Raw genomic sequence first — 24,376 nt, 5'->3', positions numbered from 1 at the left:
GACAATCTCGCACCAGTCTTTTAAACCTCGCCCATACGTCACTAAGCGATTCGTAAATATCTTGTTCAAAATTAGTAATTGGTTTCCTCCTTCTTGCGTTCTCTGTCAGGGGGAAGTACTTCTTCATTAACTTTTCAACTACTTGTTCCCAAGACGTAATCTCCCCTGGTTCGAGAGAATAGGCCCATTTTCTTGCTTGGTCACACAGCGAAAATGGAACAGCGTTAGTCGAACCTCCTCAGCTGAGATGTTTGGGAAACAAAAGTATTGCAGATTTCAATAAAACTCCAGAGATGGGCGTACGGATCCTCGCCACACTTACCGTCAAACTGTCTGGTAGTTTAAATCATCTGCAGCATAATCGGTTTCATCACGAACCTCGATCCGTCCAAGGTTAGTCTCATGATTCCTGGGGAGAAATCATAGAGGTTGGGCGACGCAAGTCCCGAATGGGCCTATTGCGATCGTTTGCCAAGGGAATGGGGTTCAACATGATATTATTTGCATTTGTTGCTCTATCTTCCGGTTGCTCCACCATGTTGGGATTTCTTTCTTGCTGTTGTCGGCGGCTGTTTCTTCTTCTTCTTCAAAAAGTTCTCTCAATCTCTGGGTCGTAGTTGGGCTCAAGAACTTGTCCTTCGCTCATACGACGCCCATTTCTTCCCTTACCAAAGGAGAGGCAGTTCACAGAGATAGAAAGCTGCAAAGAAAATCAAAAAGTAACCGTTAGCACAATATGTACTGTCGTAGTCCCCGGCAACAGCGCCAAAAAATTGATGCATTGTGAATATGATGAAATAATGGTGTATATTGCACTGGTGGTGTATGCGTTGCACATGTAAGTTTTCCTAGTAAAATCCAAGTATAAATCCTACTAGGTTTCCTGGCAAGTCCATGGTCGAACACAAGGACTACTGAGATATTATACGTTGGTGAATTTTTTATTCCTTTACGGTGACAAAAACAATAAGTTGGTTGGTATGTTGTTTAAAATATAAATCCTATGCGGCGAAACTGAGTAAAGAGTTAATAACAGCGAAAGTTACAATGAGTATGTGGGGAACGGGTTGAGAAGAGATTTAGCTAACATTTCCTAAGATTGCATTCAAGTCATGCGTTCATGCTACACGCACACAACAGCATGTCATCTCTCAATGCAAATGTCGTAGTTCCTAATTTTAGGACGTATGCGATGTATACACTAATGTCTATAGGACTTATGTCTAAGCCTCTATTCTTGTCTATGCGATGATGAATGATACACACATATACAAGGCAACCGCATACTATCATATCCTATTTCTAGGGTGCATGTGATGCATGATAGCAAACAGAACTTATCTCTAAGCTTCTATCTCTTGCTTATGCGGTTCTAATCTGACTTTCTCAAGCCTAGATTCTAACTTAACTCTCTCAAGTCTAGATTCTTTCTTTAGACTACTCTCTCAAGTATCTCTAAAGGATGATAGACGCATACATAAGACAAGATGATCGCATAAAATGAAGATCTTAGGTCATGCTAGCTAAGTGCTTCTCAACCCATTCGAAATTTTAGTTACTCATGTGTATTGTGAAGAGATTGAACAGATGTAGAGGTGCAAATTCCATTTTATAAATAAAATCAGAATACAGAACAACAATGGAAAGTAGGGATAGGGAGCCAGGTAGCAATGTCTTGCTTCCCGAGGCTTTTACACTGTGTTTTACTCTACTCTGCCCAAAAGAATGTTCTTGCTTTCGCAAGAGTCAGCCCTCTCTCCGTTCTCAGCACTTTCTGGCAATCTCTCGAGCTAACTAGGAATGATCTTTCGGTGTCTTCTCTCTTCACTCGCCTCCGCCTTCTAAGTATAAGAATTATAGACTAACGGCTATCTATGATCTATCTCTATGTATATGGCGAACTATATATATTACAAACTCCAAAATTTTGAACTCCCGAACTCCTTTAACGAAGGTGGCCTTTGGTATTTATAGAGCTTCAGGGTGAAGAGATTTTCTCTCAAATGATTGCAATGATGGGAGGTCATTAAATCTTTATCTGATGCGCCGATTAATGGTCACCAAAAAGTTGAATGTACTTGCTACAGTATGTCATTAACGGCTTGTCAACTAAATTCGGATTCGACCGTCATCAGCTTTCTGTCCCATCATGATTTATTAAGCTTTCACCTTGATGCGCCGTCATTATGCGGCCACCTTCTTGAGCAGATCTTTGCGAGCGCATACGATTGCATAGCTTTGCGATCGCAATCTTCTAATGCGCTCAGGCGCCAAATTCCTTGGATCACAATTTGCTTTACGCCAACGCATTTTCCTGCACAAAATACGTAATTTAGCTGCTATAATGTGATGGGTGCATGCGATCACAATGTTCTCAACTTAATGTTTTTGGACACGATTTTGAATTTTTTTTACTGTCGCATTCCCACATTGTTTTATATCTTTGTGTTGTAATAACGTGCATTTCTGCCCGTTATCACTTGTTTGCTCTATCGCATTGACTTGCCCATTTTGAGTTCCTGAATTGTTTATTGATGCCTTGCAACAAGTTTATCATCACATTCATCTGATTATGTAATGATGTGATGGCACCATTACTCGCATTACCTTCTCTGGGTTTCGTTCTTTGATCGCTTTCTTGCTAATCTTCGTGGTTTTTCGAGATGCAATCAAGAATATTCTTTGCTACATCATATGTTTTGTCCAGCAGACCTTCTGCAGCTGCCGCATTGGCAACTGTCTGCGATGCACAATTGAGTCCATGATAAAAAAATCTCCATTTGGAGGCAATCCAGTAATCCATTGTATGGACAGTCGCGTACTAGTTTCTTGAATCTCGCCCATGCGTCACTGAGTGATTCATCTTCTTTTTGTTCAAAATTGGTGATCAATTTCCTCCTTCTGGCATTTTCTGTGGGAGGGAAATACTTCTTCATAAACTTCTCCACAACTAGCTCCCATGACGTTATCTCTCCTAGTTTGAAAGAGTAAGCCCATTTTCTTGCTTTATCGCATAGTGAAAATGGAAATAATGTGAATCGAACCTCTCTTGGGAAATATTAGGGAACACAAAAATGTTGCAAATTTAAAAAGAAGCTTCGTAGATGGGCGTGCGGATCTTCACCACGCCGTCCTCTAAATTATCATGCTGTTTGTATCATTTGTAACATTACTAGCTTCATCTCAAACCTTGATCCATCAAATGCTGGTCTCATGATTCCTAGGAAGAAATCATACAAGTTTGGTGACGCATAGTCCCGGATGGGTCTATTGCGATCATTTGCCAATAGGATAGAATTTGCCATCATGTTGTTTTCATTTGCTACTCGTTCCTCAGGTTGTTCAGCTATTCTGTGAACTTTTCTTTGTCGTTTACATCTGTTTCTCTGCCTTTTGCGAAAAGTTCTTTCGATCTCTAGGTCATACTTGAGTTTAGGAGTATTTCCTTCGCTCATACAACGTTTGCTTCTTCCTTCATAGGTGGAATGGCAATACAACAAAGGTCAAAAGCTACAAAGATCAAAGAGGTTTGATGTTAGCACAATCTATACCGTAATCCCCGACAACAACGCCAAAAACTTGATGCTTGATTTATCATGTGATGTAAGGATGTGTGGATGCAATGATCATGCAAGTTTTCCTAACAAAGCCCAAGTATAAGCTTCTTAGGGTCCTGGTAAGTCTAGGGTCGAACACAGGGATTACAAAATAGATATGCGATGGGCTCTCTTATCCTATTGCGATGGTGATAAAGAAGTAGATGGTGATTTAACTTAGATTTTCTAATGCAATAGAATTAGATGCGGAGCGATGAAAGGGTGGTGTTGTAACAAGTATGCAATAAAGGGGTTGAGAAGATATTTAGCTAGCATTTCTTAAGATTTTGTATAAGTCATGCGATCATGCTATACACAAATATTAAGCACTACATTTCTCAATGCATAATGCCACATTTCCTATTTCTAGGATGCATGCAATGTGTATGGAATGTAGCAGATAAAACTTATTTCTAAGTCTACTCTTGCTTATGCGATCTAATCCGACTCTCTCAAGCCTAGATTCTGTCTTCAGACTACTCTCTCAAGTACTCCAAATGATGATTGAAGCATACATAAGACAAGATGATCACATAAAGTTAGCTTAAGTCATGCCAGCTAAGTACTTCTCAACCCATTCACAAATGTAGTTATTCATGCATGGTGGAGAGGGACTGATCATAAATTGAAATGAAGTTTGCATTTTTGCAAATAGAGTGTTGAGTACAAAACAATAAATGGTGTAAGAAGTATCGAGCCAGGTAAGCAATGTCTTGCTTTCTCTGGCTTTTACACTACTCTTATCACTTCAACTCTTTCCCAAATGGTAGAATCTTGCTCTCGCAAGGGTTGGGTGCCTCTCCTTCGTGCTAGTTCCGGCATCCTCTCGACCTTTCCGAAAATTAATTTCTTCTCAAGAATTCCCTTCCCTCGGCTTCGCATTGCCTCCTCGCGCGCTCTTCTTTTGGTTTTGTAGCATTGGGTATTTATAGACTTCTTAGGCAAAGCAGTTCTTCTCACTAATGATTGCGTGGATGGGCAGCATTAATTTCCATACCCTATTGTGTCGTCTGATAATCACCAGAAGTTTAATGTATTTGCAACGGTATGGTCTTTCAACGGTCATCAACTGTATTTTCAAATTGACCGTTATCAGTTTTATGTCCCATCATGTTTCATTATGTTATCGCCTTTATTTGAGATCTTTACCCGATCATCTTTGAGGTACCCTTGGATCGCAAACTCAAACGCGCCATCGCATTGTGCCCTTGGATCGCAAACTCAAGTGCGCTATCACATTGCACATAATAACGCAATTTAACTGTTTTTATGCGATGAGCATCAACTATCGCAATTTTCTTTTAGTTTGTCGCATTCAATTGTAATATTGCCTATTTTACCATCGCTTTCTTCCATTGTTTTAATAATTTGAGCTTTAATAACTTGTATTTCTACTAGTTATCATACATAATATATATTTTCCAACAAAATGTAAGAATCTACAAAAAATAATTTTAGATCTCCCACTGCACGAGCCGAAATAACTTCACATATTCCCAACTTGGAAGTCATCTCGTTCTCCGTCATTGCCTCTAGAAACTAGTTTCCTGAATGAAAGTTCAAATATGGTTAGCGGCGCCTGAATATAGTATCCAGGCCAAATGAGAACTTTCCACTAAACATATTTCAATTACAAGTAAATCAAATTTATCTTGGTTTGCCTTTTTAGCCTTCTTTTCAGTAAAATATTGTTGGGTTTTATGTCCTAAACTCGTGGTTTGTAAACAATAAAACTTATTCTGAAAATTCAATAAATTGTTATTGAATATATGAATTTCTTATTTCGTTTTAAAAATAAATCCAATAAACTAAAAAGATCCATGACTATTAAATGAGTACTTGAACTTTATGTAAAGATATAAAAATGGATCAGGTTCGAGTAAATAGTCAAAATGATCTATATATATGAATGAGGTTAGGTGCCTTATTTTGGTAACACTATTGGATGCATCCCACTCTGTAGTTGTAAAGTGCTACAAACGATGTGATCCTAATTCGTATATGTTATGACATGAAGAATGAAGGCGTCATGTGCAATGGGTTTGTACAAGATCGAACCACGAAATCAGTCACTCTTACTTTATAACGTTGTTTACTGTTTAAGACTGACTATTTCAAAGCGATGACCTAGGTAACTTGACCTTATTCCTAAGCTAACTATGAACTCCTGTTTATTCGGGATTATCCTTAGATTTTCATAGGTGAGGGTTGGCTCAACAGCGCCGACTCAATAAACCTCCATTTCAGGGGTAAGACTGGGTAGATAACTGGGGACATAGGGTGCAAGATGGAATTCATTCTTACCCCCTTTCAAGGATAGTAGAGAGGTTGTTCCCTTAAGTGCTAACTCTGGGTCTTGAACAAGAGGCCTCACCCTCTCATTGGCCCGAGAGGGACTCGGATTGCTGATCGGATCACAAACCAATTGTTCATTAGAGGATCAGTGGACTTAAGAAACAAGAGGCAATCTTGGGGGTAAAACAGACATTTGACCCAGTCATTATTACGAACAACTTGTGAAGGGTTAACTTACTAATCATGATTATATCAAGTGGACATAATATATCTACAGTAAGGGGAGTGCAATTATGGGCTTTAGTGGAGTGACCCATTTGTTAACGAGGTTAATTCGGTGTATAGAGTTTAGCCAATTAATCTCAGATCATTGAAGCCCATGATCTATAGGTCCACAAGGTCCCCCTACTAGCTCGTAAATGGATTAGCATTAGAGTAGCGTGATAAGTTAATTTGAAACGTTCAAATTAGAAATAAGGGAATTAGTAATTATATGAAATATAATTACGCGTTTAATTTTGCAATTAAATGGAATTGAAGAATCAATATTTAAATATGATTTAGATATTAAATTCATGAATAAGGATTCATGAAGGCGGAATTTGTGTAAAATTATTTAATATTTGATATTAAATTAATTAGAATTAATTAAATTATTTAATTAATTATTTATTATTAATTTTATTAAAATTAATTTTCTAAAATTAATAAAGTTTTTAATTTTGAAATTAAAATTGATTTTGGAAATCAATTTGAAATTGGAAAAGTTTGGAAAACGCAAAATGGAAAAGTTGAATTTCTCCACTCACCTTCATCAAGTAGCTCACTCAAAATCCACTTGATTTTGCTTCAATCTTCTAAGCATGAGTTGCACCTCATGCAGCCTTCTTCTATGCATGATTGTCCTGCAATAAATAGAGAAGATGGAAGTGAAAATCGGGTATGCAAAAGTTGATGAACTTGCTGAAGTTTTGTTGAAAACTTGTAAGGTTGAGGAAGTGTTCTTCGAGTTGCATCAGTGAGCTTCTTCTCCAAATTCCCTTCATTCAAGTTTATTTTGAGTCCCACAACTCAAAGGCTCCAAGAGAATAGTAGGGAAGACCTTGAGACGGTTCACAAGAAGATTTGGAGAAGATTTGCAGCTGAATTCGAGTTTCAAGAGGTTCTACAAAGGTATGTTTTGAAACTCTCTTATTATTGTATGAGCATGCTTTATTTTTAGCCAAAATAAATGAATTAGAATGATTATTGATCTTTGTTGCTTCCGTTGCATGCTGATATACTCCTACAATTGGTATCAGAACATGATCTAAGCATTCAATTTGGTTTAATTTTGGTATGGTGGGTGTTTTTTCATGATATATATGAAAATGGTGCACTGATATGGTTTTCTGAGATTTGGCATTTAAGTTCTCTTTGATTCCTTATTAAATTTGTAATTGGCTCTTGTATGATGAGCTTATATGTGTGCTCAAGAGTCTGTAATTTATTTGGAGTCAATAGCGTTGAAATTAAGTTATAATTGAAGAAAGAAGTGAAGAAGTTTGAGCTGTAGATTTCAGATCGTGAGCTTCTGCCCAGGTATCGTTGCAACGCTGCCCTTGAGCATTGCAACCCTACTCATAATTCCAGCAAGATTTGGTGATCGAGCAGTGAGATTTGACCAAGTTTCAAGCGAGATTTCATTTCGAGCGAGATTCTGATGGAATTTCGGGCGAGATTTCAAGTTCAAGAAAGATTTTGAATCGAGTTCAAGCGAGATTTCAAGCTGATCATGCCAGAGATATCCAGTTACCAGGCTGGAAGGATTGCATTATTATTGTGTGATGATAATGCAAGATCTGGAACTGCTGCTCTCTCACAGTATGGGACTCGAATTGGGTTATCTTTGAAAATCATTAGGATTACTAAGCTAATATTGTATAATAGTATAAATCTTTGTAACTGTTCATAAAAATTAATTAAGTTTCGTACATATTAGCCATTTGTGAATTGGTATAAGTTGGGCAGTTGGTATCACAAGGGTGGTATCAGCTGTCTTCACATCTTCTTTCGGGTCTAGGAGACAAGGCTTAGGAGGGGGTGTGATAGAACAAGAGTGAGAAGCTTCAGAGACACGACTTTCGGTATATATACCTTCACTTTTCAAATTCATTTAAAACGATTAGGTTTGCTGGCGAGAATCGAGGACGAAAAGGAGTATCAAGAACGGGAATCGGGAACAAGGAATTGGAACGAGATCAGGAAGTGTGTAGTTTGACGTGGATCAAGATTGAGGAATGGGAAGCGTGGAGTTGGACTGCTGATTGGGATTGGGGATCGATAAAAGAGAACGGAGAACGAGATCGAGAATTGAGGCTAGGACGCTGGGGCCAATCAAATGCATCTTCGGGGGCAATGGGTAATTTCACGAGCGAATGATGTAAGCAAAAAACCAAATTTCAATAATTTCTCCAATGTGGATCATTTTTCAATTGGGCCCCAAAATAGACCATCCGTACAAAATGGGCCATCTTTGGAGGATATGCTGCATTTATTTGAAACCAATCGGGTTGGAATAAATTTAGTTGACAATTGACGATGGTGTTTAGTTCGCCTCTGTTTAGTTTCTATTAAGTCTAGTCTTGCCCATCCAATCCAGCGGTTAAAGATTGGCATTACTTCCCTTTACACAACCAAGAAAATTTTGACAGTGCCAATTTTTAACTCAACGTATGAGATGAAACTAGAAGATGGAAAATGGAACCACGAGTAAACTTGTGCGTTTCATTAGAATAGGAGGAGCTTATTTTATCCATGAGGGAGTAAGAACTGTGGTAAATTCCAAACCTATTGATACATGAACTTAGCAACAGCATTTCTGTGTACAAATGCATTTATCACCCGCGCAAAACCCATCATCCCACCCCTCTTCATAAAAACAAACCCTACCGCATTCCTCAGCTGAATTGCACGTTCCCTGAAACGCCGTGCTCGGTTTATAACAAGTCAGCCCCTCCGTCTGCACCACCATCCAGCCTGCAACAGTATGATACCAATGTCACTATAGAGGGAGAGGGAATTAATAAATACAAGTTCATGTGCATACTCCAATCAGATTCTCCATAAGTTTTATAATTCATACGTAGTTGTTGAAAATTCCCATTTGAGTATCATGTATCTACTTAAAAACTTATAATCCGAATCCTTTTTTCTTTTTCCTGACAGAAAAAAAGATCAAAGCAAAAAAAAGTTTTGCTGAATGATCTATAAAATAAACAAAAAACAATACAGTTCGATTCTTTGATTAGTAATACTTATCAATCTAAATTAGCTCTCCAGTGTCCTAAGGCATAAACCATGGACAAGCAGGAGGATGGAATTACCAGAAGCAAGGGCTAGGAAGATGAACACCACAGCTGTGAGCTTTCTCAATCCTTCTCCCGCCATTCCTTTATCTCTTCACTTTCACTACACTTGAATACTTGGATGTCGGTTCCCCATTATATATTCTGTGAAACGCCTCATTTTTTTTTTAATTAATGTTTTCTTGAAAATCTTAAAAGTTTTTAAGGAATGAACAGCTATGCTTTGGCTATCATAACAGAATAATCACATGGGTACTGAAATTGCGAAGTGACAGTTTCGAATGTGATGAAGCTTACTTTTTTTGGGAGAAAAGGCATTCAAATCTGTGTTGGCCATTCTTAGTAAAATTTTGATGGGATTGTGTAATTTGGAAATCAATTAAACAACTAAGAACAAAGGTGAACAATAAAAAAAAATAATAATAAAAAAAAAAAAAAAAAAACCTCAGCTTCTCTTGTTGCACCATTGCATGGAGGTTAGAAGATCATTTCTAACCATAAGGGAAATCAACAAGCTCAACGAAGGTAAAAAAGTATTTAATTGATTATTGTAAGAGTAACTGTTTCTATCTAAATACAAGTGTTATAAATTCCCTGTTAATTATTTTTCATAATCTGCATAAAAGGTATGAAAATGAAGTTTTGGATACATTTTTAGACAGGACAATTGAATTACGTTGATATATATTTTGGCAGGCAAAATTTGGACTCATTAATAAATGATACATGTATTTAGAGTCTGGGGACATATGGTCTCAACTATTAAAGTTTGCCAGTGTAAGGAAAAAAACGTATCTATTTTTCTTCAGCATCAGTATATAAAACAAAACAGCGAAAAACGATTACAGAACAGGTTGTAGCATCCAAACAATCTGAGTGTTCTTCGAGCCAGATTTCTGTAACTTGGAATATCTTAGTGTGCGACCAGCTATTTCTTTTTTTTACGGTTAGTAGAATGGAACTCAATGTGCAAAACAAAGCATATCTATTTTCCCTTTCGTTATGTTAATTTTTGTTCTTGTTTTTTTCTTCCACCCAAAAAACTTTGATTGTACTCATGATTTGGATATTTGCTATTTTGCTGCTACTTTCACTGCCTCGATTGTCAGACTCCAAAGTCACACCATCCGTTTATTATACTAAAGTGAGTAAAAAAGAGAAGTCAAGCTAAGCATTGTTCAACTGGTAATCAAATGAAGACTGTTTGGAGTAACTTTTTAAGTGCTTAAAAGTATGTATTTTTTTTCACTTAAAAAAAAAAAAAACACTTTTTGAAGTGGGTAAAAGTCTTTCTAAACATGCTATACACCTCTTCATCTGTGGTGTAATATTGTGAAGCTGTTAATTGAAATAAAACTACATCAAGTTATTCATTGGAATGGAGTGTGGTCAATTCCAAATCCAGCCATACAGAGTGTGGACAAGGCTGGGTACAAATGCATGAATCATCCGAACAAAATCAGTGGTGCCGCAACTCAAAATAGCGAGCTCTAGTACATGCGTCAGCCGAAATACACAGTCCCCTAAACGTTGCCCTCTCTCTCTGTTGCTACCATGTTGCTCCTTACGTCTGCACCGCCATCCCTCTTGTTCGAACACAAATTCTATTCAAACAAAACCCTAAATCCTTAGGACCAATTGCTCTCTCTATATACATTTTTTGGGTTGGTAAATTAAAATTTTAGTTGAACATGAGGTTTTTCATCTCTTTCAAACTTTTAAAGACACTTAATACTTCATAAACACTTTTGAAAGTTTGGGACTAAATAGATACAAATTTCAAAGTTGATAGAACCAAACGTGTAATTTTAACTTTTTTTTCCCTTCTCAAAAATCTTTAAACAGGAAACAATGAACGAGCAGGATCAAGTACCAGAAAGAAGGGCAAGAAAGATGAGGAGCAGGACTGTGAGCTTTCTTAATTGGTCTCCCACCATGCGTTGTTTCTTCCTTACCTTAGCGGCTTAGCCCTCACTTCACTTCAACCCCGACGAATATACATAGCCTTGATGCCCGATTTTATACAGTTGGGAAAAGCCACCCTTTTAATATTTCCTTCCAAATCTGACGTTGTTCTCTCTGTTTTGTTAGGAAAGGACAGCCATGCTTTGGCTATCATGACTAAATAGTTATGTTTCTGTTCCAGGCCTACGTCATTCGGGGGGTAATAAAAGCACTCAAATCTGTGGGCTCCATTTTAAAAAAAAAAAAAAAAAATCTTTATATTTACGACTCTATATTAAATGCTTACACTTGAATTTTCTAAAACATTTGTATTAATTTTCCTACCTTTTTATTTAGAATTTCAAGATTTTTTAATTGCGTTTTAAGAATATTAAGCGTCTTTATTTTTCACCCTGCTTCGTAGCACCCCGTTCATCAGATTAAATTTACATAAAGTAAAACTGAAGGCGCTGTATCAAGAGTCCTCAATGTTCAAGCAGAAGAACAAGATCGTTTGACTAATGCAAAGAAAAATCTGCACGATGGCAAGGGGATGGGGTTTAGTGTGGAAGAATTTAAAAGAACAGTTACTAGACAATTGTGAGAGCAGAGCAACTTAGTTAAGGAAAATGCAATGTTCCATGATCCCAAGTTGAGAAACAAAACTTGAATATGTTTTTCATATTGTGTATTTAAAAATCTAAGGAATTGGAAAGGAAAATGCAAGGTGATTTGTTTTATTACGTTAATCTGAAATATGTTTTTCATCATTATTTTCAAACTTGAATGCAACGTTTACGTTGTTGAAGATGGTGTAGAAAAGAGAGGGACCAAAAGACTCGACAATTTGTGATCTTCCACAAAATTCTTGTTAAACATGGCAGAAGTCTAAATCTCTCGTAATAGTCTTCACTTGTTGGCTGCCACCAATGCAATGTGCTCTATAAGGTCCAGTACTCGGTTGCTGTTTAAACGAGTATTATAATTGTCATATTTACCAAAAACTGAAGAATAAGCATATTTCAAGCACTTATTTCCAATAATTTCACATTAGTGTGTACCTGTATCCCCACTCGTTGTCATACCAGGAGACAAGCTTCATGAAGGAGTCGCTGAGACCTATTCCGGCCTTCGCATCGAATATACTTGACCTGGAGTGAGATAAAATCCAATTAAATATTCATGATCCATAGCCTCCTAAATACATGTTTGAGTTTTCATTTCGAATGCAATTCTTAACTATCAAAGTTGATTTTGCGTGATTAAAAGTATATTTCAAGTGGTTTAGAATATGAAAAATCATCTAGATAGGAAATAGATAATATTTCACATGCAATCTCTCTCACGTTAAAACAGTACCTTGAGTCACCAACAAAATCATTGGAGACAACATCCTCATCCGTGTAACCGAGGATACCCATGAGTGGGCCTTCTGAGGCATATCTTTCAGTTGGTAGCCAAATCAACCAACGATTAGTGATAAACAAAAATGACTAATGTGTGGATCAATTCAAGATTAAACTCAAGATAATGTGGGTAAGAACACAATGATAGTTCATTTACTTGATTGCAGCTTTGACATCTTCATAAGAAGCGCTCTTCTCTAGTCTACAAGTCAAGTCCACAACAGATACATTAGGTGTTGGAACACGAAATGCCATCCCTGTAAGTTTTCCATTGAGCTCAGGAAGAACTTTTCCCACAGCCTGCAGTTGGAAAGTAATAAGAATCTTCTAATAGCTATTGAGTTTCCAATTCCATGTAGTTATCAAAAGTCTCTTATTTCGACCACCAACCTTTGCAGCACCGGTAGAACTTGGGATGATATTTTGTGCAGCACCACGACCCCCACGCCAATCCTTCATTGAGGGCCCATCAACAGTTTTTTGAGTAGCTGAGAAAGAATAGGAAATTACCCTCCATGATTATTTTTTTTCTTTGCCTTTTATTTTTTTGGGGAGAACAAGAGGGGGAGAGAGACCTGTAGTCGCATGCACGGTTGTCATCAAACCTTCAGCAATACCAAAAACCTCATGAACCACCTGCTTGTCATATTTCCACATTACTCAATTTCTTTAGATGTTAATTAATTCTATTTCATAGAATGCCTAAGCATTTGGGATTTACACACCTTCGCAAGAGGAGCAAGACAATTTGTGGTACAACTTGCATTTGAAACAATATCCATGCTTGGCTTATATGTCTTCTCATTAACTCCAACAACGAACATGGGTGCATCAGCTGATGGGGCTGATATGACTACTTTCTTGGCTCCACCCTACAACGAGGTGTCAAGAAATTGGGGCCTTCAGTCTCGATATTAGATGGGTACAATGATGGGGCGTATATATGTATATAGAGTGAGAACTAAGCTCAATCAACATGTCTATAGACCTTCAAGTGTGCCGATGCCTTATTTGTCGTTGTGAAGACCCCAGATGATTCAACAACAAACTCGGCCCCAAACTCGCCCCAAGGAATTTCTGCTGGATCCCTGTAGAAACAACCAAAAATATACAGGAGGTGATTAGAAGACACGCAAAACTTTTCCAGATGTCATTTCTGGCCTCCACAGGAGTACCTTTTACTCAAAACCTTTATTTGTTTCCCATTGATTTCCAATGTTGAATCATCCACAATGTTAATCGTGCCCTTAAAATTACCGTGTGTAGAATCAAACTTGAACATGTATGCCTGCATAAAATGAAGAGTATATTAAAAGCATTTCTTCACATCCAAAATCTTGATCAACTAAGCAATTCTAGAAAGTTGAAACTGAAAGAATTACCACTCAACTACCCTCTCACGGCTATAATCATAGTGAACTTTTTTCAAGTAACAGGATTAATAACTGGAGCAGAAAAGTTCTCAGCATCAATAGCTCCGCCACCATGTATAAATATATAACTCGGGAACTACTAATACTAATATTATTAATGAAGGCAGTATGGTGATATAAAAGATCCTGGTTAATCAAAATCTTTAGGGAAGGATAAAAATTAAAATTCTATCCACTAGTAAAAGAACATCAATTGTTGGAAAAAAGGACTTATTTGAAAAACTTGTAATTTGAAAGGAGGCCGGATTGCCACTACCATGTACTTTGCATCAACAAAAGGGTCATTAACTGCAACTACATCAATATCATCCCTCGAGCTTGCAATCCGCAATACCAACCTTCCAATACGTCCAAAACCTGCATTAGTAAACGTGGGTTCACGTTTTGATTCGTGAGGACATTTCTTTATAAAATAAAAAGAAACGGCCTACATGCAAGAAATAAGGACAACCAAAAATGATCTTGTTTCACAAACAAGATTTTTGGTTAAATTGCAAATTTGGTCCCTATGGTTAAGAGAAGGTTAGAATTTAATCCCTATGATTTATAATTAGAATTTAGTCCTATGGTTTGATAAAATCTCTATAAATAGTCCCTATGATAGGGACTATTTATAGAGATTTTATCAAACCCTAAAGACTACTTATAAGGTTTTGTCAAACCATAACAACTCAATTCTAAGTTTAAAAGTATAGGGACTAAATTCCAACTTTCTCCAAACTATAGTAACCAAATTTGTAATCGAACCATTTTGTTTCAAAATCTACATCAAGTTAAAAGTACATCATGGCATGAGGTCTCAAGTAATCCGATCTAAATTAAATATCCAGCTTATCACTGATAAAAAAGTGGCGTCATTCAGGCAAGCAAACTAAAATACATAATCTGATTTCTTCAGTAATGAAAAATAAAACAGAAAAAGAATAATGAATGAAGTATTTCATAAGTCATGACTTTCTATCACTGAGCACAACTTCCTGTCGGAGTATAATTCAATAATCCATACAGAGGTTTGGGTACTAACAAAGGCCAGTTTTTATCTAGAGAAACAAGTGTAGGGTAGCATGAACATGACCTGTGACCAATGAATAACGGACTTGAAAGTGCATCTTTAGAATATGGCGGATCCATAGTTGAATTGGGAAAAAACAGCTCTTATTTGAAATTTAAGTCTCTTGACCAATTGAAATAGACCAAAAACTGAAGCAACGCTTTTTAATTAAGTTATACAAACAGTTTTGTCTTTTAGTAAATCAATTTTCAATTTCTCAACTTCTTTTTCCTATTTTGAAATTTCTTCTTCCATCATATCGACCAAGAAAATTTGGTGCAATTCAGTGTTCCAGCGTGAAAAGTAACTGTCGCAGAAACACTCATGGCCCAAACAGAAATCTACCACATGGAGATAAAAGGAAACGATATGCAATTGATAACAAGAAAACAAATAGATAAAAATATTAATTATAAGAAGAGTAGTAACAACTCTTACCATTGATTCCGACCTTCGTCTTTCCGCTGCTCCTTGATTCTTGAGAAGCCAACAAATCAAAATTATTAGCATCAAGAGTTTCTTGTCTATTTTATTATTGATGATACTTTTTAAGGAGGAAAAAAAAGACTGAGAAATGAGAAATGAAATGTAAAAATTTGATACTGAACTTTGAACTGTGGGAGGCAGTTCAGTGGCTGTAGCTTGAATAGGCTGAATATTCTGGGTTCTGCGAAGCTGCAAGGAAGATGATCCGCTTGAAACATGGGCACCAAAAATGCTCGATTGAAACTTGGTAGAATTCAAATTAACGCACGAAGCCTACATACATAAGATGAAGTTCACGGTAAGCAAGGAAACAACTGTATCATCAGGTAATCAATACAAGCTGTGAACTGTGGTGTATGGAACGCGCTAAGTAAGTTATGAAAAGCTTATGCCTCAAACTTATTCATGATCGAAAGCCATTTGCAGTGGATTATAAACATATTAAGAGAATGAGTTAGAGAAACAAGTAAAGAGCATTTTGGAACATGATATATTAGTGAAACGATGATAATGGTGATGATTGTAAATGTTGAGAAGAGGACCGTAGACTGATCGGCAGAAGAGAAGGAACGCGATGGTTGAACAAAAGAAGCGGCGGGTGCAGATCTGAAGAGCGAAGATGCGGCCATTGAGCTGATGGAAGGGAAATAGGAGAAAAGGCGTAGAACGGCCAAACGCAGAATAAAAAAGGAGGAAAAATAAAAAGGATCTGTGACTGTCTTTTGGGAGTCGGAAAAAGCAAAGAAGAATAAGAATGAAGGAAATGGCCAATTGAGCGGAACTTCTTATGGAATCCTCTCTATGCGAAAAAAATGAAAAACTCGCTCACTTCCCAGTTCCACCTTTCTAACTTGTCCTACAACACTTTCAAAATGCCCTTCATTTTCCTTTTCTAGATTAATATATATATTAAGGGATCCTCTGCGCCTGTCCCACGGTAACGTTCTCAATCTCCAGATTTCGAAACCTAGGTCCCACAAACTGAACGGCCCTGATTTGTTGGCTAGCCATGATGCGACATGTGGAGTGTGAAGTGGACCGGGTCTGACGTAAAGCATGAGGAAGTCCACGTGGGCAACATGTGGGCCGTTTTTGGGCCTCGCTTCCACGATTTGGACTTCTCTACGGGCCCCATCAAATAACATTTTTCGCTTCATGACATCTGCCTCTTTTTCCTTTTTTTCCTCTCTTAAAAGTTTGAATTTTTAGAGTCGAAACGGTTTGATTCACTTCGATTTTGTCAAATCGAATCGAATTTTCTAATGCGAAATCGAATCGAATCAAATTGAATCCAAATTGCATATATACGATTTGACTCGATTTTAAATTCGATTTTGGTATTTTTAAAAAAATTACGTTATATTTTTTTAATTTAAAAAACGGTTCAATTCGATTTGGTTTTAAATTCAATTTTGTTCTTTAAATTAGAAAATTTTCGGCTTTAAATTTGGTTTTACTCTATATATATATATTAGTTCAAAACAGTTCGGTTCGATTTCAAATTTGGTTTTCAAAGTTGAAACTGAACCAAATCGGATTAATTCGATTTTAAAATTTTTTCAAATCGGATCAAATCGCATTTTTTGGTTTCACTGGTTTTCGGTTCGATTTTTAGAAACGATCAAATTGCACATATTGCACATCTTATAATTATCCGTCTGGATCAATCGTATGCTACATTTCAGTCTAATTATGAAATAAAACATTAAAAAAAGTTAACAAATAAATAATAAAAATTGATCATATCACAAATTATGATTGAATAATTAAGTGAAATAACTATAAATAGATATGTCCAACCGAACATAGCTTAATTAGCATCTATGAAGTACAGACACAAATATAAAGGTACAAGATACGGATATGTTAGGAAACGACGATTCATCAATTTTTAAAAAATTATGATACTAATACGTTGAATATACGTTTTTTTTTTTTTCCTTAAGAAAGAATCTAGGATATAGGTAAATTTAGCATACAAGTAATGACAATAACACTAAATACAATACAAGATATAAAGCAATATTTAAGAAGCTAAAGTACAATAGTCAATAAAATGCAATAAAAAGGGGCTCATATTTCTTAGAGAAGAAAAAGGAGATTAAAGGGAGAAATATGAAGTAAATGAAAAACTTTTTCATTGAATTGTTGAAGATATTCGAGTTCGTTATATTTAGTTGGACTTTGTGAGGACTCGAACATGAAGATAGATGATCCTAGTGTTTGGTCTTTTATTATTATTTTTTTCTTTTAGTTTTGAACTGGGGCAGTAAACTTTTTCAATAGGCTACTTAGTTTTGGGTTTAGTCTTTTTTTTTTTTTCTTTTAGTTTAGTTCGTTATATTTTTTGACGTTTCTTTTAGTTTTTGCACTCATATTTTTTTTCTTTAACAAAAGGTCTGCGTAAGAGCAGATACACCGAATCAAGTGTCAGATATATATTTGGGAAGTATGTGGGAGTATCAAAATTTGATACGTGTTCGATACAGATTTTTGACTCACATGAAGTATCTGTATTTCATAGATTGACATGAGTGTGCTAATTCTATTATTTGAATCTCCATATTCCAATTATACTTAAAATAAACTAAAAGTATATATAGCCTTACGTGTAACTAAGCATTATTCATTCAAATAAAGATGATGGAGATTGAACCACCAACCTCTAAAGAAGAAGATCATATTGATTTTTGTTGAGTTGAGCTCAATTTGACAAATTGTGTTTTTGGAAATTTAAATAAACTAGTTGAGAGACACGTGCGATGCATGCAACTTAAATTTTTGTTGACATAAATTTGTATATTAAATTTTAAATTGTGATTTAATTGTTATTTAACATAAAATTCTTATTCAACTTTCATTGAATTTAATTAATAATATTTGACATGAAATGAAGTAATTTAAAAAATATTGTCAAAAACTATATATTTCATGTGTCAAGTTAATTTACAATTGATATGAAATCTTTTTACCGTGGTTAAAAATGTGTTAGACACAATTTTTAAAAGGAAATGATTTTTTTGAATGAATACTTATAATTGAATTTAAAATTTAAATAATTGAAATGAAATTTAGAACTATAAAAAGAGAAAAATATATAAATAATATATATGGATGAATAAAATTAAAATCTAATGCCAATAAAATTTGTGAAATAAAATTAATATAAAAATGACATAATAACATATAGTGACGTCATTCTTTTTATCTTTTTTCAAATGTAGTGATTTTAGGAGGGGAAAAAAAGTAAAGAAAAACCAACTTTTTATATAATTTTTTAAAATGAACATTCTTGTTTAAAAGGAGAAAAAATTGTTGATTATTTATTTATTTACTTTTATAAAAGTTACATTTTATCCTCTAATCTCTAATTCACAAATTCGTTTAAAAAGAGAGATGAAATAATTTCTTTTTTTTAAAAAAAAAAAAGAGAAAATATACCTTACATTAGGGAATAGTGGTAACATATGTTGTATTAGTTAAGACCATAAATTTATTCTGTCAACAACAAATAAGAGAAATTTTATATTTAGAATGAGACTATGAAGAAAAAAAAAAGAAACCAGGATATTAAATTAATATTAATAATCTCCCTAAATAACTTCCAACTTCTCTCTATATCTCAACTTTTCCCTAATTATCTTCCCTATTTTTTCTATTTTATTTTGGGTCTGGAATATCTTTTATAGTTAATAATGAAAAAAATATATTAGTTTTTAAAGTGGATGTCCATTCTTATTATTTTAAAAAATAGTTTGTTTAATAAGTTGTTAAGACTTTTTCACAATACATGCACAAAATCTTTGGATTGTATTTGAGTGAAAAAGTCAATAATAAATTTTTAAGACTAATCATAAATATCAAAGGAACACCGGCACAGAATGAAATAAAATAAATCTCAAATGAACATTAAAAGGGAATAAAATTACAAAATTATTCTATTTTATTAATTTAAGAAAACAGAAAAATGGTCTATTAACATACCCTTTGACCGTACACCCTAAGACTTATTCTGTCAACAATAAATAAAAGAAAATTTATATGAATATAGTAATGGATATACAACAAGACTTAGAAAAACAAGAATACTAAATTAATTTGTCCTTACATACTTTCAAACTCCTCACTCCATATTTCCATCTTCCCTTAATTATCTTTGTTCATATCTCTCTGTCATATTTTCTCAATTTTTCCCTTCATCTTGTTTCTCACTTTATCACTGTGATTGGAAGAGAATAATTATATATAAAAAAATTATTTTCAGCCAAAAATAAGAAACAAGGAAGAGAGAACTTACAATAAATATAGAGAAAGAGAACGTGTATGAAAGGTGCCTAGGAACATCAGTTTACATGAGAAACCGATATTCCCCTTTCTAGAGTGTGTTGCATTCCCATATCCTAACGTCGGTTCCTCCAATTTCTCAATCCTCACCTCTTTATTAGTCAAAGTAGCAAGAAGAGAGAGCAAATATAATAAACAATCTCAATCTCAATATCTATATTTTGGTACTATCCATAATTGAAGCCTCATTACCACAGAGTTACAAATAGAACAAATTTAAGAAGTAGCCATCATAAACATATGTGGTGTTACACCAAAAATACCAACATTTCTAAAAGAAACCAAATGCAAAAATTGGTGAAAAACATAATATCCTTACCTGAAAAACATAATATAATAAAGAACGAGTATTAAAAATACTCGGTAAGTAACCCCACTACCGGGGTCAGGTTATGCACTTATATCCAGTCAAATGCAACATACTTGTGGGACATACATATAATTAATTAAATATTGGATGGCCATCTAGTGAGCAATTTAACTCAACCTAATATGCATCTGGTAGCCCAAAGGCACAAACATAGTAGAGCACCCGTCGACACCCAGTAACATAATAGGAAACCTACCGACTTCTGATAGCATAGTAGGAAACCTGTAGGCTTCTGGTAGCATAGTACGAAATCCGTAGGCTTCCAGTAACATAGTAGGAAGCCCATCGGTTTCCAATAACATAGAAGTATTAGGGGAGTAAATCGTCACTCTTATCTATAGACGTATCATGCTTTTAGTAAATTTCACAACATAAATCATAGTATATGTTTTATGGTCCCAAACATAATCAAATCAATAACATACTAGAATCATAATCACATCAGTCACATACTTTAATCATAGCTACATCAATAACATACTTTAATCAACATGCTCACAAAATAGTTCTAATCATATCTTGCTTCTCAATTCATCTAGTCAAATCTACTAAATCATAATATCTAAGTCGCCAGGCTCAAAAGCGATTCCATTAGTAAAATTATTTATCTCAAATTGAGCCAAAAAATAATATCATGGCAACAATTTCCCAAAATCTTGAATTAAAACCTAGGACAGAATCCAAACTTAGATTAAATCTCTAGGGCCTAAATGAAATGATACGCGAATACCTGTTGAGGAAGCGATCGCGTCCTAATTTTAATTTACAAAACATACAAAAAATATAAAAGACGGAAACAAGATATATAAGATCTATTAAGCATATATTTTTGTAGAAATTAAATAGGAAAAAGAGATTCAAAAGTCACATACTCTTGAAGACTAATATATTCTTAATTCCTCTGCAGAACTCGAACACAACGAACACTTTGATTATAAAAACGCAACAATCAATCGAACATCACCAACAGAAAACCTCTTTATTCTCGGGGTGGAGAATTGATGAAAGTTGTGGGCTTCAAGTTAATTTTGGAGAAAGGATTTGAAGGAAATAATTTGAGAGAACAAGACAATATCACAAGCACTCAAAATTTACACTCTTCAGGTGTATTTATAAGTGGGCAAGAGGAAGATGAAAGAACAAATTCATTCATCTTTTATATGCCAATTCATGAGAGAATAGGAAGAGAAAATGTTATTTAAAATCAATTCTCTAATTAAAAAAAACATTTAATTGAACAAAAAAACTAATTATTCTTTAATTAATAAATATACATAAAGTAACAAATTCATTCATCTTCCATGTGCCAAATAATGAAAGAATATAAAGAGAAAATGTTATTTAAAATCAATTCTCTAATTAAAAAAAACATTTAATTAACCAAAAAACTATTTTTTCTTTAATTAATTAGTATATATATATACACAAAAATTAAATAATTAAATAATATATATATAAACAAAACACATTCTCTCATTTAATCAACAATATTTAATATGGATCAAAATTATATTCAAATAATTGTTTTCTCTCGAATAAATCGTTATATTATAATGTATCATATACATTATATTATATCTCATAATTATATCTTATATAATCAATTCCTTTTATTAATTTGAACAACTCAAATTAATCCAAATTAATTTGATTCTCATTTATCCCAAATGAACTAACGAGGGGACCTTATGAACCTATAGTTTGAACCTCCAATGGTACTCGATTAGTTAATCAAACTCTTTGATTAAATTAATCAACTTCCATTAACTGCCGGTCACTCCACTAAAATTCGACAACTGTACTTTTCGCACTACAGATATATTCTGTGTCCATTGGATATAACCAATCAAGAGTGCATCGACCCTTTACATATTGCTCGTAAGTACAGCTAAGCCAAAATTACCATTTTGCACCTGTAGTTACATCTAACTCTGTAAGTATCACTGGCCCCTCTAATGAACAAGTTATAGTCCAACTATAATCTAACCTTTCTCGGGCCAAGAGAGGGTGTGGCATTACATTGTTCAAACCTCGGAACTCGCCCTTAAGGGAGCAATTTCTTTAATTTCTCTAACTACAGAGAATAAGTGAATCCCTTCTTGTGTAGTTGTGTTCCCAGCTCCCCAATCAGACAAATGCCTAAAATGGTATAAGTATATTGAGTCGGCGAAATCGGCCACTCTCACGGATGCAAATCAAATGATCGTTCATAGGCAGTCCACAACTCACTCGGGATTCAGGTCAAGTCACCTATGATCATCCTGGTGAAATATAAGTCTCTTCAAATAACGGTGTTATATAGAGACTATTCATTTCATGGCCCGATCTTATACAAATTCTTTGTGTAGAATACCCTTGCTCACATGACTTCACATGAATGATCAGGATCAAATCATTTGTAGTACTTTACAATAACTGAAACAACTAAAAAACGGATCCTATTCATAGTGTCACCAGGATAAGGTACCTAGCCTTATCCATCTACTACAGACCGTTTAAGTTATCATTAAACATGATACATTTTTATGTCTATACATGCATATTTAAGTTTCAGAAGATAACTCTGGATCTTAGTTTATTGGTTTGTGGGTTAATGCAATCAAATGTCAAATAAAATATCTCTTATTTTATTAGATAAATAAAGTGTTTGTACAAAACAATTACAAACTACAAGACCCACAAGATTTAGTGCATCAACGCCAACACTAAATCCAATCATAGAATTAAACAAAGTACGTCCAAACAATTCCAAATAACTTTATCTAAAGTGTGGTTTAATCCAAACCGCTTCCAATCTTTCCAATATTATGATTCTAGATCAATCACCAAAATTTAGAATTAAAAACTCAAAATTACAACATAAAAAACTAATCCAAAAGGATTCCAAACTTTGATACTTATAAAAAATCTTTTCGAACTACTTCCAAATACGCTGGACAGCAACCAACCATGCTTCTAACCTTCAATCTAACCCCAAATCGTGATGGGTAACAACAAACTAAGGCCAAAATTATTGGGTAACAAAGATCTTCAAGAAATCTCACATAAATACTCATTGTCGTATCTAAGACAAACTAATCCTTAGTTAATCTTCAAGATTTTAGAAAAAATTAGTGCTGCCAGCTACGAAAATGTTGGAGGCGTGTGATGGTGCGGTCGTGATGGCCAGAACATGAGCCGCAACATCTGAACACGGGTATGGTGGCGAGTCTCGAAAAATATGGGCGATGGTTGTGAGTCTGAGACGGACGATGGTGCATCTTGATGAAGAGGGAAGACGGCAAGGCTCCGGGCATCGATGCGAAAGAGAGACGACAGTGGTGATGCAGAAGGTGGTTAATGGCAGCGCTAGGGTTACCCGAGAAGAACGAAAAAAACGACCAGCGGAGGGCGGGGATTTCAGTTAAATATATACATATATTTCTTTTGAAGGAAATCAAACACAAGGATTTCCATGAGCAGTGGAAAAATGATTTCAAATTACAGTCGTATATGAACTTTACAATTACAATCACAAACGGAAACATACGGTTATACGAAATACATAAATTACAGCATGTTATACAAAGGATCAAGGACAAGAGCAACACACTTTTGTAGACTCAACTTTTAATTCCTTGATCACGAACGCTCGATTACAACAACACGGCAACACATGAACGTTCGTCCAACACGACTGCTACACTACGAGAACATCGCACACTCGAACTTAGCAATCGCCAAGGTCATAAACACCCCGAACACCACGAACGGCCTCCATAAAACCTCGATAGTGTCGAGTTGAGTATGACACCACCAAGAAGGTTACCTTGGTATTCTCAATGTAAGAATCCAGAGGGTGGGCTCTGTGTGGACAAGGCAGAAAACTGGAGAAACCACAATCATGTAAACGATTGAGTAATTGGGAGATGGAAGAACCTATCTGTGAAACCCGGAATTCCATTTTCCCTTTCATAGCAGGAAATAAAAGATATTAACTAAGAATGAGTTAGATCCTAAGACAAAGAGTAGGAAAATTTCTAAGTGATAAAAAGGATTTGTTAATAACTTTGAAAATAAGCCATAACTAGTAAAGATTTGGCTAAGTATAACCATGCGGTGCAA

At 35.1% G+C, this 24,376-nt stretch overlaps 1 protein-coding gene, 1 long non-coding RNA gene and 1 other non-coding gene across 3 annotated transcripts; 2 read left to right on the top strand and 1 right to left on the bottom strand.

Annotated features, from left to right (window-relative positions):
* Positions 1–2,796: 2,796 nt before the first annotated feature.
* LOC120078834 (small nucleolar RNA R71) lies at positions 2,797–2,903 on the top strand. Its single transcript, XR_005482115.1, has one exon. It is a non-coding gene; the product is annotated as a small nucleolar RNA R71 (small nucleolar RNA).
* A 7,145-nt stretch (positions 2,904–10,048) lies between these two features.
* LOC120077176 (uncharacterized) lies at positions 10,049–11,222 on the top strand. Its single transcript, XR_005481741.2, has 2 exons — positions 10,049–10,184; positions 11,084–11,222. It is a non-coding gene; the product is annotated as an uncharacterized LOC120077176 (long non-coding RNA).
* A 668-nt stretch (positions 11,223–11,890) lies between these two features.
* Positions 11,891–16,439, bottom strand: GAPCP-2 (glyceraldehyde-3-phosphate dehydrogenase of plastid 2). Its single transcript, XM_039031080.2, has 13 exons — positions 16,101–16,439; positions 15,681–15,831; positions 15,511–15,549; positions 14,278–14,378; positions 13,764–13,876; positions 13,577–13,676; positions 13,314–13,460; positions 13,164–13,224; positions 12,979–13,076; positions 12,746–12,888; positions 12,542–12,625; positions 12,244–12,333; positions 11,891–12,146 (listed from the first exon to the last, which is right to left on the bottom strand). The coding sequence occupies exons 1-13, from the start codon at positions 16,185–16,187 to the stop codon at positions 12,092–12,094; spliced, it is 1,269 nt and encodes a 422-aa protein (XP_038887008.1). The 5' UTR covers positions 16,188–16,439; the 3' UTR covers positions 11,891–12,091.
* Between the last annotated feature and the right edge of the window lie 7,937 nt (positions 16,440–24,376).

This window comes from Benincasa hispida, chromosome 5 (assembly GCF_027475165.1).
Source record: "Benincasa hispida cultivar pf3 chromosome 5, pf3_genome.v1.1, whole genome shotgun sequence".
NCBI lineage: Eukaryota > Viridiplantae > Streptophyta > Magnoliopsida > Cucurbitales > Cucurbitaceae > Benincasa > Benincasa hispida.
The sequence above is the reverse complement of the archived record's forward strand: the minus strand, read 5'-3'. Positions and strand labels throughout refer to the sequence as shown.

Excerpts from the sequence above, each read along its gene's own strand:
- GAPCP-2 (XM_039031080.2), bottom strand. The coding sequence starts at position 16,187 with ATGGCCGCATCTTCGCTCTTCAGATCTGCACCCGCCGCTTCTTTTGTT. Across the intron at positions 13,461-13,576 it reads AGGCATCGGCACACTTGAAG|GGTGGAGCCAAGAAAGTAGT; the intron begins GTCTATAGACAT and ends ACCTCGTTGTAG. Across the intron at positions 13,077-13,163 it reads AACCGTGCATGCGACTACAG|CTACTCAAAAAACTGTTGAT; the intron begins GTCTCTCTCCCC and ends ATTCTTTCTCAG.